General features: G+C 41.3%; 2 protein-coding genes across 2 annotated transcripts; one reads left to right on the top strand and one right to left on the bottom strand.

Annotated features, from left to right (window-relative positions):
* Window positions 1–881: 881 nt before the first annotated feature.
* Window positions 882–2,080, top strand: LOC137137050 (tryptase gamma-like). The gene is made up of 4 exons (XM_067522933.1): window positions 882–1,146; window positions 1,232–1,485; window positions 1,632–1,726; window positions 1,888–2,080. Exons 1-4 carry the CDS (start codon window positions 1,055–1,057, stop codon window positions 2,062–2,064), a joined length of 618 nt encoding a protein of 205 aa, XP_067379034.1. The 5' UTR covers window positions 882–1,054; the 3' UTR covers window positions 2,065–2,080.
* An 8,413-nt stretch (window positions 2,081–10,493) lies between these two features.
* On the bottom strand, window positions 10,494–12,932 carry LOC137137029 (cell adhesion molecule 2-like). The gene is made up of 6 exons (XM_067522893.1): window positions 12,792–12,932; window positions 12,644–12,679; window positions 11,656–11,928; window positions 11,331–11,576; window positions 11,087–11,257; window positions 10,494–10,947 (listed from the first exon to the last, which is right to left on the bottom strand). Exons 1-6 carry the CDS (start codon window positions 12,820–12,822, stop codon window positions 10,847–10,849), a joined length of 858 nt encoding a protein of 285 aa, XP_067378994.1. The 5' UTR covers window positions 12,823–12,932; the 3' UTR covers window positions 10,494–10,846.
* Between the last annotated feature and the right edge of the window lie 417 nt (window positions 12,933–13,349).

Below are 13,349 nucleotides of genomic sequence, written 5' to 3'. Positions count from 1 at the left end.
ATAGAACCACTGACCCTGTGGTTTGTGGACGATTACTTTACTAACTGAGCTACAGCCGCCCAACTTGCTCCTACTGAATATTGTTTAAAATAATCTAAAATAAGTTTTTAGTAACGATGCAGCTTGACAAGAAATATTATCTGGTGTTGATTTGAATCCAGCTTGAAAAAAACACATTGTTTATGATTAAAGTGAAATTTTTTATTATTCTTGTTGTTGTTGTTTCAGCAGTAACAATTAAATGTTGGTTTATAAACTTTTTTCTTTTTACTTTTCTGTAAAATGTGTTTGAATGTGTTCAGTAACAAATGTTAGAGATGATAAAAATCAATCCTCTCCTGTTTCCACCACATGTCCAAATGTTGTACAAGAAGTATCAGAAAAGCCTCAACAGTTTCTTTGTGTTCTGTGTTTCAGAGAGTCTCTCACAGCTGGATGGTAAGTCCCAGTTTGCTCCTGTCTGATTTAGTTAAATATGATCTTCACACTGTTGTTGGATAGAAATGTTTCAGATTGTCAGAGGTTTGCGTCAAACCTTTGGAGCAAATCAGCTGCAGTATTTCCACAAATGGATTCAGACAATTCCAACAACTGATGTATTGAATTAGAACAAAGTGTCAAAACATTTCAGAAGAAAATCACTAAATCATCACTAAGAGCTTGTAGGTTCATTTCATCTCTGAACATTGTTGATGATCTGCTTCAAACTTGACTTCCTGTCATGTCCAGGCTCTGTGATGGCTCTGACCCATTTCAACACTTGGATCAAATCAGTCATTCTCAGTGTTTTCAACTTGTTGCAGCTCATCACACAAAAACCTTTAAGAATTTCAAAGGGAAAAATCAGGAGTCTTGGACATTATTTTGGTCTCTTTGGAAACTGTGGGATCTCCACCATCATCTAAAATTAATCTATGTGGGTTTAACTAAACAGTTGAAGTTTTCAAGGCTTTAAAGCTCAAATGTGTCTCCAGCTGATGTCTGTGGCCAGGTCCCACTGAGTAATCGTCTTCTGGGACTAGGCGTGAAGGTTACAGATGGTAAGTGGCCGTGGATGGCGAGTCTCCAGAAGGATGGACGTCATGTGTGTGGTGGGACTCTGGTGAACGAGGACTTTGTGCTGAGCAGTGCCGACTGTTTCTCAAGGTAAAACACCTGGAGTCATGTTCTCACATGTTTTAAAGTGTTGAGTTCTCCTCAGTCCTAATTTAGCTCATGTTATCTCCCTCAGTTCAGCCACAGCATCTGATTGGACCGTGGTCCTGGGTCGTCTGAAACAGAACGGCTCCAACCCCTTTGAGGTGAAACTGAATGTGACAGACATCACTCTGAGCAACCACACTGGGCCTAATGCAGCAGCGCTGCATCTGGCGACCCCCGCCCCCCTGTCCGACTCCATCCAGCCCATCTGTGTGGACACCGGACGAAACTTCAGTGTGGGCTCCACGTGCTGGGTTGCAGGCTGGAGCTCCGGGGCAGGAGGGGGTGAGTCCCTGACACTAGTCTGACACAGTAATGTTAACTGTCTGCATCATTTCACCTCTTTTCATCAAACATAGTAAAGTTAGAGAGATAATTACAACCTGCTTCTGATGCCACTTGTCACCATTTTCTGATTCTCCCAACTTTAGAGGAACAAGTTCTGCAGGAATTCCAGACCTCTGTGGTGGACTGTGAGGACACATCGAGTGACAGCATTTGTACAGAAGCTTTGACACTGGAGCAGGTGAATAATCAGATTAGTATTATTATTATTGTTCCTACACACAGTGTGTTGGTGTGTGTTTGTATTTTATCAAAGTGTCTGTTGGTCCTTTAAAGGGTCAGAGGTCAGGGTCAGAATGACCATACTGGACTTGAACATTTCCATTTTTCCTCTTTGTTTAGGGGTTTTCTGGAGGTCCGTTGATGTGTCAGCAGGATGGTTCTTGGTTCCTGGCAGGAGTGTTAGTAGCTGACAACAAACTCACCACTGGAACACAAGCAGTACAAGAGAAGTCTAGTGTCACAGGAATAATAGTGTTCTTCATAGACTTAAATAATGTCTTCTGTGAAGATTGTTGATGATTTTAATAAAGGAACCTGCATCTCTGAGCTGTTTGTGACTTTTACTTAACCAACAATTTCCACTTTGCACGTTCACAAAATGATCATTGAATAAACTTCTACTTTAAAAACATGGTATAAATCAAATTACTGATTCATTTATTTTTACTAGGGGGGAAAACAATTAAAGCCACTTCTTAATATAATCACTGCAGTGTAACTCCACCACCACTATGACCTCAATAATGAACTTATAGCATTTAATGCAGCTTGTGTTAGAATGAGCCATTGCTTTGCTGCTACAGAGCTCGACACTGTGAGTGACTCAGAGTAGAAACACCCACTGATTCCCAGTATTTCATTGTCACTTGAAGAGTTCACTGGGTCACCACTGTTGTTCATCATGTTTGTTTCCTCCTCCTTGGTTGTTCCAACTGAACCTAAACTCTGAACAGGAGAGAGCTGAGCCACTGTACAGATTCATCTTCAACAGCTTCCAGGTTTCACCGCCAGTAATAATCCTACAAATAATGGTAGAACTAAAACTGCTAGTCTTAAAGCTGGTTAATGCTGAACTAAAGGAAATAACAGAGGGTCATAAAGTCACATGTTGTTAGGATTTGCAGTCAGTGAGGTCTGAGGGACAGAGTTTTCTTGGAAGATGTAACAGGTGTGGATTGGACATAGAGAAGCAACGCTGAAGACTCTTTTCCCACGATTAATTTGCTCCTGCAGACGACAATCAAACAACCATATAAATTGTCTTCTGGCCTTTCCTGCACGTCTGACCCCTACATGTACAAAAAATAAAGTTTGCACTGAGAAATGCAGCTCAAATCTCCACAGAGTTACAATAATCACACAGGACATGACGTCTGGCAAGTGGCACCAAACAGACTTCAAAGTAAAGTGAAAATGTCCATAAAACTTACATTAATGGTCAAAACTCCACAATAAAGCTCAATAACGTAGTGATATTAAAACCAAGTACACAGATAAGGTGACAACATAAGCCACTTAATTTCTGAAGAAAAAAGAAAAATACTATCAGCGTTTCTCCACATAACTTACCCTCAATGGTGCGTAGCAGCACTGAGAGGGAAAGGGGGAGGGGCTACAGAAACTCAGGACATACATGAAGGGCGATGTGCAGCAATCTCGTTTCCCTGGGAACCAAAACAAGTGCAACTAAAGATTGATCAGTTAGATGAATTTCACATGAACTAAATGGATTTTTAAAATTTGAAATAAAATACACAACATACATTTAAAATAATAATTATAAAACAAAGTGCATTTTTAACTTTACAAAGACAAATGTCAGTGTTGTGGTAAATACTTTTTGAAATCAGAAGTTTTTGATGGCAACATTTTGGATGGAAGATGAATTGTGCTGAGCTGCAGGTCGACAAAGAGCCTGTAACGAGTTAATGATCATAGAAACTGCAGTAACTAGGTTGACTAAGCATAGATACAGACACCGGACATAACGTTGACTTGTTAAAAACGCACACAAAGTCAGAGAAGTAAAAGAGGGGACAAAAGTGAAACAAAAACGGCTGTATAACCGAACGGCAAAACACCTGCCTTCTCTAAAGCCAGGAGACATAGTGCGTCTCAGAAACGTCCCTACAGGAACCTGGAGACAACAGGGACAGGTGGAGGAGGAAGTGGCTCCACGCTCCTATCCATCAGAGAGTGGAGTATCTCTGAGAAGAAACCGCACTGATCTTCATGTAGCACACTTGACTTGGACACGCAGACAGGATCAGGACAAAGCAGTGCACTGTTGTTAGCATAGTTCTGTCTCTATGACAGTGTGTCAGCGCTGCCTGTAAAACTCCCGACCTGAGCATATTTAACACATACTCGTAGCACAAATAATTTTAATATAATTTAATTAAATGTATTAATAAAATAATTATATTATTAATTATAAATCATTTTTGGCACCAATAATGAAACAGCACTACTGTAACATTAGTCCTTACACCTGACATCTTTACAGTTACATGCTAGACAATTTAGACATGTCTCAGTCAAATGTACCGCACAGGGTCCTAAATACTAACGGCCGAGTTAGCTTAACTGCTACATTGTCATTGCTAACATCTAACTCGTGCCAACACACACTGAATGGGAGCGAACGGCCAACTTTCCCACTTCACTCATAACCCTCTGCTTTATATGACACATTAATCCTATATTTCATACCATATCAGCTTACCTGCAAAATTACAGACAAAACAGTGCACTGTTGTTAGCATAGTTCTGTCTCGTGTCTCGTCTCAGCGCTATATGACAGTGTGTCGGCACTGCCTGTCTCCCTCTGGTGGCGAACATCGGTAACAACACTTATCAAAGCTCACTATGTTGGGCAGAAGACTGAAGTGCACATGTCTCAAAATCAGGTAAACTAGTAAATCAAATGTGCCAAAAGAACAGTGTAGAATATGAACTTAAGTTACAGTGGGGTTAAATAAACAATATGTGTTGGGGTCCTGGCCTGTTTTAGGTCACTGCCCTCACATTCAGCTACAGCCAATGGGAAAGGACACAGCAGGTCAGGAAACAGTCCAGCAGGACTTGACTGCATCTATTGAGCCCACTACGAATGGGCTTGGTCACACTGAATGTGGCCTGACAGCAGGGTCTGCATCAAATGCTGATGTAAGGCTTTCCGAATTGCCCAAGTTGCCAGCTGTGGAAGGACTGTTCATACGTAACAGACATGTTCGGCCACCTAAGAAGATGATTGAGAGTTGCTAAAAAGTCTTAGGATGGAAAGGTGGACGTTTAAGTAAAAAAAAAAAGTGTCAACGTTTAAGGAATTGTTTACAAGTAAAGTTAAAATGCTTACGGGCACCACTTAGTCTTGGGGGTAAATAGTATTTCCTTATAGGGGGAAAGATGTTATGTTATGAAGTTAGTTCGATAAGAACTCGATTACCCAGCAGACGATAGGAGATCACAGATTTAGTATTGGAGAGTTGATGAAAAGGACAAAGGAAAATAAAAAGTCTAACATAACTACAGACGGTTGATGAACACTGTTCGCCAGATGTGGAGTTTCTACTGCTGAAGTGCCTCCTTATTATCTACCGAGGGAATTTGACATCCCCCCACGAGCTAACTCCACCGCAGCATCAGCAAACTCTATGACGTCATCAGCGCGTTAGAAACGGCTCATCCTGACGCTGTTTTTATTGTTGCTGGTGACTTCATTCCCACACTTGATAAGAACACTCTGGATCATGTTTACAGTAACATACGTGGTGCATACAGGGCTGCACCCCGCCCCCACTTCGGACACTCAGACCACATCTCTTTGTTCCTGTACCCTGCTTACAGACAAAGACTGAAACAAACACACCCTGTCACCAAACAGGTTAAACTCTGGATCCCAGTGACTGAGAGCACCTTGCAGGACTGTTTTGCTCTGACAGACTGGGATGTGTTTAAAGCTGCAGCCACTCTGGAGGACTCTTCCATCAGCGCACAGGATTATGCTGAGTATGTGACTGGGTACATCAGCACTTGTGTTGATAACATCGTTCCCACCATACAAATCAGGAAGTTTCCAAACCAGAAGCCCTGGATAAGCAGTTAGGTACGTCACATGCTGCGTACTCGCTCTCTTGCATTTAGATCAGGCAAAGAGACCGAGTACAAAGCTTCAAAGTATGGACTGAGAAAAGCCATCACAGCGGCCAAGGCGCAGTACAGAGAGAAGCTGGACAGGTTCTACTCTACTGCTGACTCAAGGCAGATGTGGCAAAAACTGCAGCACATCACAGACTACAGGACCAACACCACCAACATCACCTCAACACACAGCCTGCCGGACGACCTCAACACATTCTACACTCACTTTGAGGCCCCCAGCTACACTGCAGAGAGGGGGCTCACACAAACTTGGACCACTCAACCCCCCTCCCCTCCACCAACCGTCTCAACGACCCAGGTAGACAAAGCTCTGAGGAAGATCAACCCCTGCAAAGCAGCAGGACCAGACAACATTCCTGGGTGGATGTGCCAACGAGCTGGCTGATGTTCTCACCTTCATATTCAGAGCAGCATACCAGACACTATTGACCCCCTGCAGTATGCCTACCAGCCCAACATGTCCACCTCGTGTGCCATCACTGCTGCCATCCACTACTCCCTTTCTCATCTGGAAAATAAGGACTCATACCTCAGGATACTCTTCATCAACTACAGCTCCGCCTTCAACACGCTCATTTCCCACAAACTCACCCACAAACTGTCCACACTTAGTTTGTACCCCACCCTCTGTGACTGGCTCCTAGACTTCCTGACTGGCAGGCCTCATTCTGTCAGGATTGGTAACAGGACTTCAGCCAGTATCATCACAAACATTGCCACTCCACAGGGTTTTGTACTCAGCCCCATCCTCTACACCCTGTTGGAGGGAGGTGGACAGTCTGGTGCAATGGTGTGGAGACAACAACCTCACTCTCATAACGGACAAGACGAAGGAAATGATAGTAGACATGAGAAAGGAGAGGAGAACGCATCAGCCACTGTTCATCCGGGAGCTTGAAGTGATGAGAGGATGAGCAACTTTAAATACCTGGGTGTTCACATCAGTGAGGACCTCACTTGGACACCACACGTCACGCAGCTGGTCAAGAAGGACCAACAGCAGCTGTATTTTCTGAGGAGGCTGAGGAAGTTTGGCATGTCGCCTAAGATCCTCAGCAACTTCTACAGATGCGTCATTGAGAGTGTTCTGACCAACTGCATCACTGTGTGGTACAGCAGCACTACTGTCATGGACCACAAATGCCTGCAGAAAGTGGTGAAGACTGCACAGAAGATCACCAGGACTCTACTGCCCTCTCTGCAGAGCATCTACCACCACAGAGTCCACAGAGCTGCTTCCATCCTCAAAGACCCCTCCCACCCCCAGCACGGACTGTTCACACTTCTACCCTCAGGATGGAGGTACAGAAGTGTGAAATGCAGAACCTCAAGACTGAAGAACTCTTTCTTCCCCTCTGCCATCAGACTCCTAAACAGCTGACAGGAGTTTGCAACCATGAACATAACATAACTGTTTACATTGATTTACATTTTTGCTTTTGCACATTCATTATTTCAGAACTACACTACCTCACTTTTACTGCTCTTTTATTTTTTTGCTCTTATGTTTTATTGTATTTTTTTTCTATTTTTATTTTACTTTACTCTATGACATTTATTGTGAACAGCAAAATGAGAATTTCATTGTGCAGGGAAACACTTTGAATCTTGAATATTGAATCTTTGGTTAGTTTTATGCTCGTCTCTCGCTCTTTGAGTAAGTTGTGAAATCAGAGGATCTTTCACCTCGTAACCTTGGTCACATTTAAATGTTTTGACACTGGATTCTCTCTCTTCACTTGTTCCTTTTCTTCTAGATGAAGTCAAGCATTTCTCCATTTGTAAAATCATACCAAACCCCCTTAAAATCATTGAGCAGCTTGGCAGGGTGCAGTGCAGTGTCCTTATAGGCATCAGTTCTACATTTTAAACTATTGAATTGTTAGATTTTTTTCAGGATTACTGTAAACAGGAACATGGGTCATAGATGATAAGCTTATAGACTGATCTTAACAGTCACTGTACTGTGAGTTCTGACTCCTTTTGATCATGGCCAGATATACAGTTTTTCCATGCTGACTTCTGCAACAGCATGGGTGAGAAAAGTGAAGCTCCTGCAGGAGAGATCACATCCACCTCCTCTTTACTGCTGGGTTCAGAATCTGACAAAGTGAAGACTTTCTGCTGATTGTATCACATCACAGTGCTCTGTGGTGACATCATCATTGTCACCATCCAATACTCAGCTTGGGTGCGCGAGGTCGTTCCCATAGATACATCCAGGTGATTTCCTACTGTCAGAACAGGTGCACAAGAAAAAGTTGAAAATATAAATAATTGCTACAATATGTTGATTGATTGATGAGTGTCTGTAATGATTCAGAGTGTTACCTGTTGGTACATGTCGATATAAAGACACCATCAGGACAGTGGACATGAAGTACGGACAGAACATCACCAGGTGGAGGTGGTGTTGTAGGTTTTTCTGTAGAGAGAATCACCTATTCAGGTTTGAGCTGTAATAACTGATCTACTGTGGGAAGCAGCAGTGATCTTCTCTCAACATTCAGACATCAACACATCCAGCAGACTGGACTCACCCAGCAGCAAAGAAATGCAGCCTGTGATCCTTAAAATATGGTGTAAATGAAAATCAAGTTCAGCAGTTTTTACAACTGAAGATAATCAGGAAGAGCCTTAAATTAAAACACCACAGACGACCAGTAGATGGCTTCAAGCATCAGTGTGTTTAAATGACGTCCATAGATAAAGATTCAACTTATCTTTTCTTATCTTTTCTTAGTTACTTAGTTACTTTTATTTTTTCTTGAGGAAACTACAAGCGGTCAGTCAAAAATTACAAAAGTAAAGAAAAGTAATGATCACACAGTGACAGAAAACTCATTAAGTACACATCAGTGTAAAATGTTTGCTCTTTTGGAGACAGTGTGAAGGTTAAGAAACTGGACAAATTACGTGAGTGAAAGAAATGGACATTGTCTGAACAACATTGACCCAGGAATTAATCATCACATCACAAATGTCACCTACAAAACCATAAAGGATTTTATAGAACTGGCTGCTGTATAAAGATACAAACATCTTATTGCAAACTTCATTTTTTCTTCCACAACAACAACAAGTGCTGTGTAATGTTGAGTCTGTCATTTCAGGTCCAGTGTCATTTTAAATAGTTATTACAATGAGACTTTAAATACTAACTAGTTTGGTTCATCACAACAAAAAAGGAAGTTTAACATTTTCTATGAGACAGTTTAGTAAAAACCAAAGAACCACAAGAGAAAAGCAACACGGAGAGAAATGAGAAAAGGTTTAGGTTCATCAATATCATTGAAATAACAGCAAAGTTAATGAAGCTTTTAAACACCAAACTAATGACTAATGAAATGTAGTGAGTATTTACTGAAACAGGAACTGGACAGAACTGAAAACAAGTTCACACATTTTAATTTAAAGAACAAGAAAAACCCCTTTAGCATCAAACTAAAGCAGAACCTGCTTCAATAAGAAACATTGTGTAATAAACACAATGAGGAAGTTGATGGTTTGGTTTTACAAGCAACATTTAAAAAATAAACAGAAAAGTATTTTGTTGACTTTGAGAGAAAAACATACTTCAAATATAAAACACTCGTACACATACATACACGTGACTTTACACTATACAAGCACTATCAGTACTGTTGGGTTTTATCTATGTAGCCTCAGGTCACTTAGAGGATTTGTGGTGAAAAGCCTCTGCTGCTTGAGGGAGCTCTCTCTGAATCAGAGTCATGATCAGGATTTCTATGGTTGAAATGATCCCACTAAACAGATACACACATTCAAATGAAATCATCAGTCTACTTCACAAAATAGCAGAGAATCTAATGTGTGATCACTGATGAGAACATTAGGTAACACAACAAGGTTTTTCTTTACCCTCCTGAACTTAAAAACATGAAGAATTGTACAAATATAGTGAAGAATTAGTGACCTGGTAGCTCAATGGGTAGAGCAGCAGGATGGGATGCAGAAGTCCCAGCCTACCCACCAGGTGTGTCCCTGAGCCAGATCCTCAGTGCTAACTCACCGACGCCTCTCTGACTTCCTGCTGTGTCCACCACACTAGCTTTATCAGACACTGTCAGTGACTTTCAGACTGAGATGAAAAAAGCTTCCTAATGTTGGTTTGTTGTGCAGCACAGCAGTGAAATCACATCCACAAAGAAATGACATTTTGTGACAGCAGTCGTCTTCTCTTCCTGTTTGGTAACAGTGTTAGTTACAGTCGACCTCTTGCTTCTTTGGACATTATAAACCTAACACTTTGTTGTGTAAAAGTTCTCACACTGTCCACTATATTCTATCCTGTATTTCACTTTAATTGGTCTCCAACACAGCACACATCCAACAATACAATCACTAAAAGTTAGATGGAACAAACTGTGCTGACAGATCAGCCTCTGATGTCTGTCTCGTTGTATTAGATGATGGTATGACATCAGGCTGACAGCAGTAAAAACCACAGTTTCCTCTAAAGCAGCAGCTGCCTTGTTTTCTCTGCTGCAGTTCCAAGAAATTTGATCATTTATTTTCATGTTATTGCAAAATTGTACAATATTTTCATTATGTGTGCTCATTTATCTCTACAACCAATAAATGTAGTGTTTGAGCAATAGTATAGTTTTTGGCTCAATGCCCAGGAAACACTGACATGTGGTCGGGGGAGGGGGCACGAACCTCCGAGCGTATTGTCTGTGGACGGCAACTCTACCAAGTGAGTAACTGCCACCCATGAAACAGCACAGAGTGGACTGACAAACCTTAAATCAGAATTTATCCACGTGTTCATGTTTCCAAATGGTTTTTATTAAGAACAAACACATGTTCACTGCTTTGTACAATACATTTGTTCATGCGTCTGTATAAAAAAATCTGGTTCAGAGTCTTTCTCTAAGTTTTCAGCTTTCACAAACCTGAGGACTCATCCTGGAGAACTGCTCTCACAGCTGCTTCCATTTTTAAGATGAAAAGAGATTAAACTGCTGCTGAAGTTCTGACATTCGACATTCAACAAAGTTCATCATGAGGAACATGTGGAGTTCCACAGGGAAGTGTTCTGGCTCCTTTACTGTTTCTGATATTGTAGCTTCTTTTTTAAATGGGAACATATGGATCATGTTGGATCAGATCAGAAGTGATGCTCTGTGGTGACATTATCATAATCATTATCCAATCCCCGCTCAGCCTGTTCGGGTGAGGTCATCACCATAGAGACAGGAAGGTCATTTCCTACAGTCAGAACAGGTCAGAATGAAACAGTAGAAAATGTATCAACTGTGAAAATATTGATGTTTCTTTTATGTGAGTGATGAATTTATTGAATGATTGTTTGCTGAGTGTTTGGTCAGTGAATGATTCAACGTGCTACCTCTGTGTCTGTGTCGATATAAAGACACCATGAGGAGAGTGGAGATCAAGTATGGACAGAACACCACCAGGTGGAGGACCAGTGTGATCACAAGCTGAAGGGAAGTGGAGGATGGAGGTGGCGATGACGTAAAGGTGGTGGAGGTGGGTGAAGATGTGGTTGTAGGTTTTTCTGTAGAGAGAATCACCTGTTCAGGTGAACATGTGGATGAAATAAGTTTTGAAATCAAAGTGAAGCTCCTGACCTGTGACGTAGATCCAGCTGGGTGGAGACTCTCCATGACTGCTGATGTGACACTTGTAGAGGCCTTCATCAGACTTGGTAACATGGTGGATGGTCATGTGACCTGTAGGCTCAGTCCTGATGAGGGAGCCATCTTTATAGAAATCAGCTGGGAGCTTGGAGGGAGGCCTCTTTGTTTGACAGTGCAGAGAGACATCATGTCCCTCCATCACAGGGAGGACAGGACTCTGCAGGATCACTGCTCCACCTCAACACAGAGACAAACTACAGCATTTCGTCCATTTCCACACAGCTTCATCAACACTAACTCCACAGTCTGATCTTACCAGTGACAGTGATGGTGATGCTGTTACTGGTTGATCCCTCTCTGGACTCACACCAGTAAACTCCACTGTCCCATGGGAAGAGGTAGTCAATTATACACAAAGAACCAGCAGGTTCTCCCCAACCGTCTCCACACTGAGTTATATTTTGTTTGTTTATGTTCCTCCTCAGTGTCCAATTAGCAGAGCTGTCGTCCTCTTTACAGCTCAGAGAGACAGTGTCTCCTTTAAAAAACTGAGAGCTGTTGGGACTCACAGTCAGATGAGCTGTGATCACTGAGATGATGTAACGGTGAGTAAAGCATCACAAAAATGAGAGCACATGGTTACAAAATATGAAAAATTCTACATATTTTTATTTGATTACATTAATTTAATTTTTAATTCAAATCAAAGAACCTTAAAAGAAATGCAGCATGTGATTATTTAAATATGGAGTCTATGAAAATCAATATAACATTTTTCTAAATAGGGAGAAAATCATTATAAAGAAAAATTTAAATAGTAGTAAAAGCAGTGGGATAATGAAACAAGGACAATTTCTCCACTCAGCAGCAGGTTTCACAGCCAAAACTGAAGCTAATGAGGAAGAACTATAAAGTAAAAACCCCACAGACGACCAGCAGATGGCTTCAAACATCAGGGTTTTTAAAACCATCCATAGATAAAGACTCAGCTTATCTCTTCTTTGTCACTGAACATTTGCAGACACTTAAACACGGAAATCTTATACAGAGACAGTGGAGTTTCTTCTAGTTTCAGGCAGATGATAGAGAGGAAAAAAGTGATGATCACACAGTGACAGAAAACTGATCAAGTAGAGATCAGTGTAACAGTGAGTAAAGATTCACACAGAGAGACAGTGAACACCAACATCTAACCTTCAACAGTCTCTGTGTTTCTATGACGTCCTGCTGTGTCCTTCACACTAACTCATCTTTCTCAGACACAATGAGACATTTTCAGTGTGTCATAGAAAACATTGACTGACCTTGGTTTGTTGTGCAGATCAGCAGTGAAGTCACAACTAAAGAGAAATGAGAGTCAGGTTTGAACTGTAATAACTGATCTACTGTGGGAAGCAGCAGTGATCTTCTCTCAACATTCAGACATCAACACATCCAGCAGACTGGACTCACCCAGCAGCCTCTCAACTGATGTTTTGTCCATTCTGCAGCTACCACCACATGTCAGAGTGTCTCTGAACAGCAGCTGCAGGAAACATATGAACAGAAAAGAAGAAGCCACAGATCAAACCACAGATCATGTGGTACAAATATAAAAAGATCATTAAAGCCTTAAAGTAAAACACCACAGACGACCTGTAGATGGCTCCAAGCATCAGTGTGTTTAAATGACGTCCATAGATAAAGATTCAACTTATCTTTTCTTAGTCACTCAACACATTTGCAGATTTTTTTTATTTTTTCTTGAGGAAACTACAAGCAGTCAGTCAAAACTTAGAAAAGTAAAGAAAAGTAAAGATCACACAGTGACAGAAAACTGATCAAGTACAGATCAGTGTAAAATGTTTGCTCTTTTGGAGACAGTCCTAAACACAGGGACAACATTGACCCAGGAATTAATCATCACATCACAAATGTCACCTACAAAACCATAAAGGATTTTATAGAACTGGCTGCTGTATAAAGATACAAACATCTTATTGCAAACTTCATTTTTTCTTCCACAACAAC

The sequence above is a fragment of the Channa argus genome, chromosome 12 (genome assembly GCF_033026475.1).
Source record: "Channa argus isolate prfri chromosome 12, Channa argus male v1.0, whole genome shotgun sequence".
NCBI classification, from domain to species: Eukaryota; Metazoa; Chordata; class Actinopteri; order Anabantiformes; family Channidae; genus Channa; species Channa argus.
This window is presented reverse-complemented; position numbering and strand designations above follow the sequence as displayed.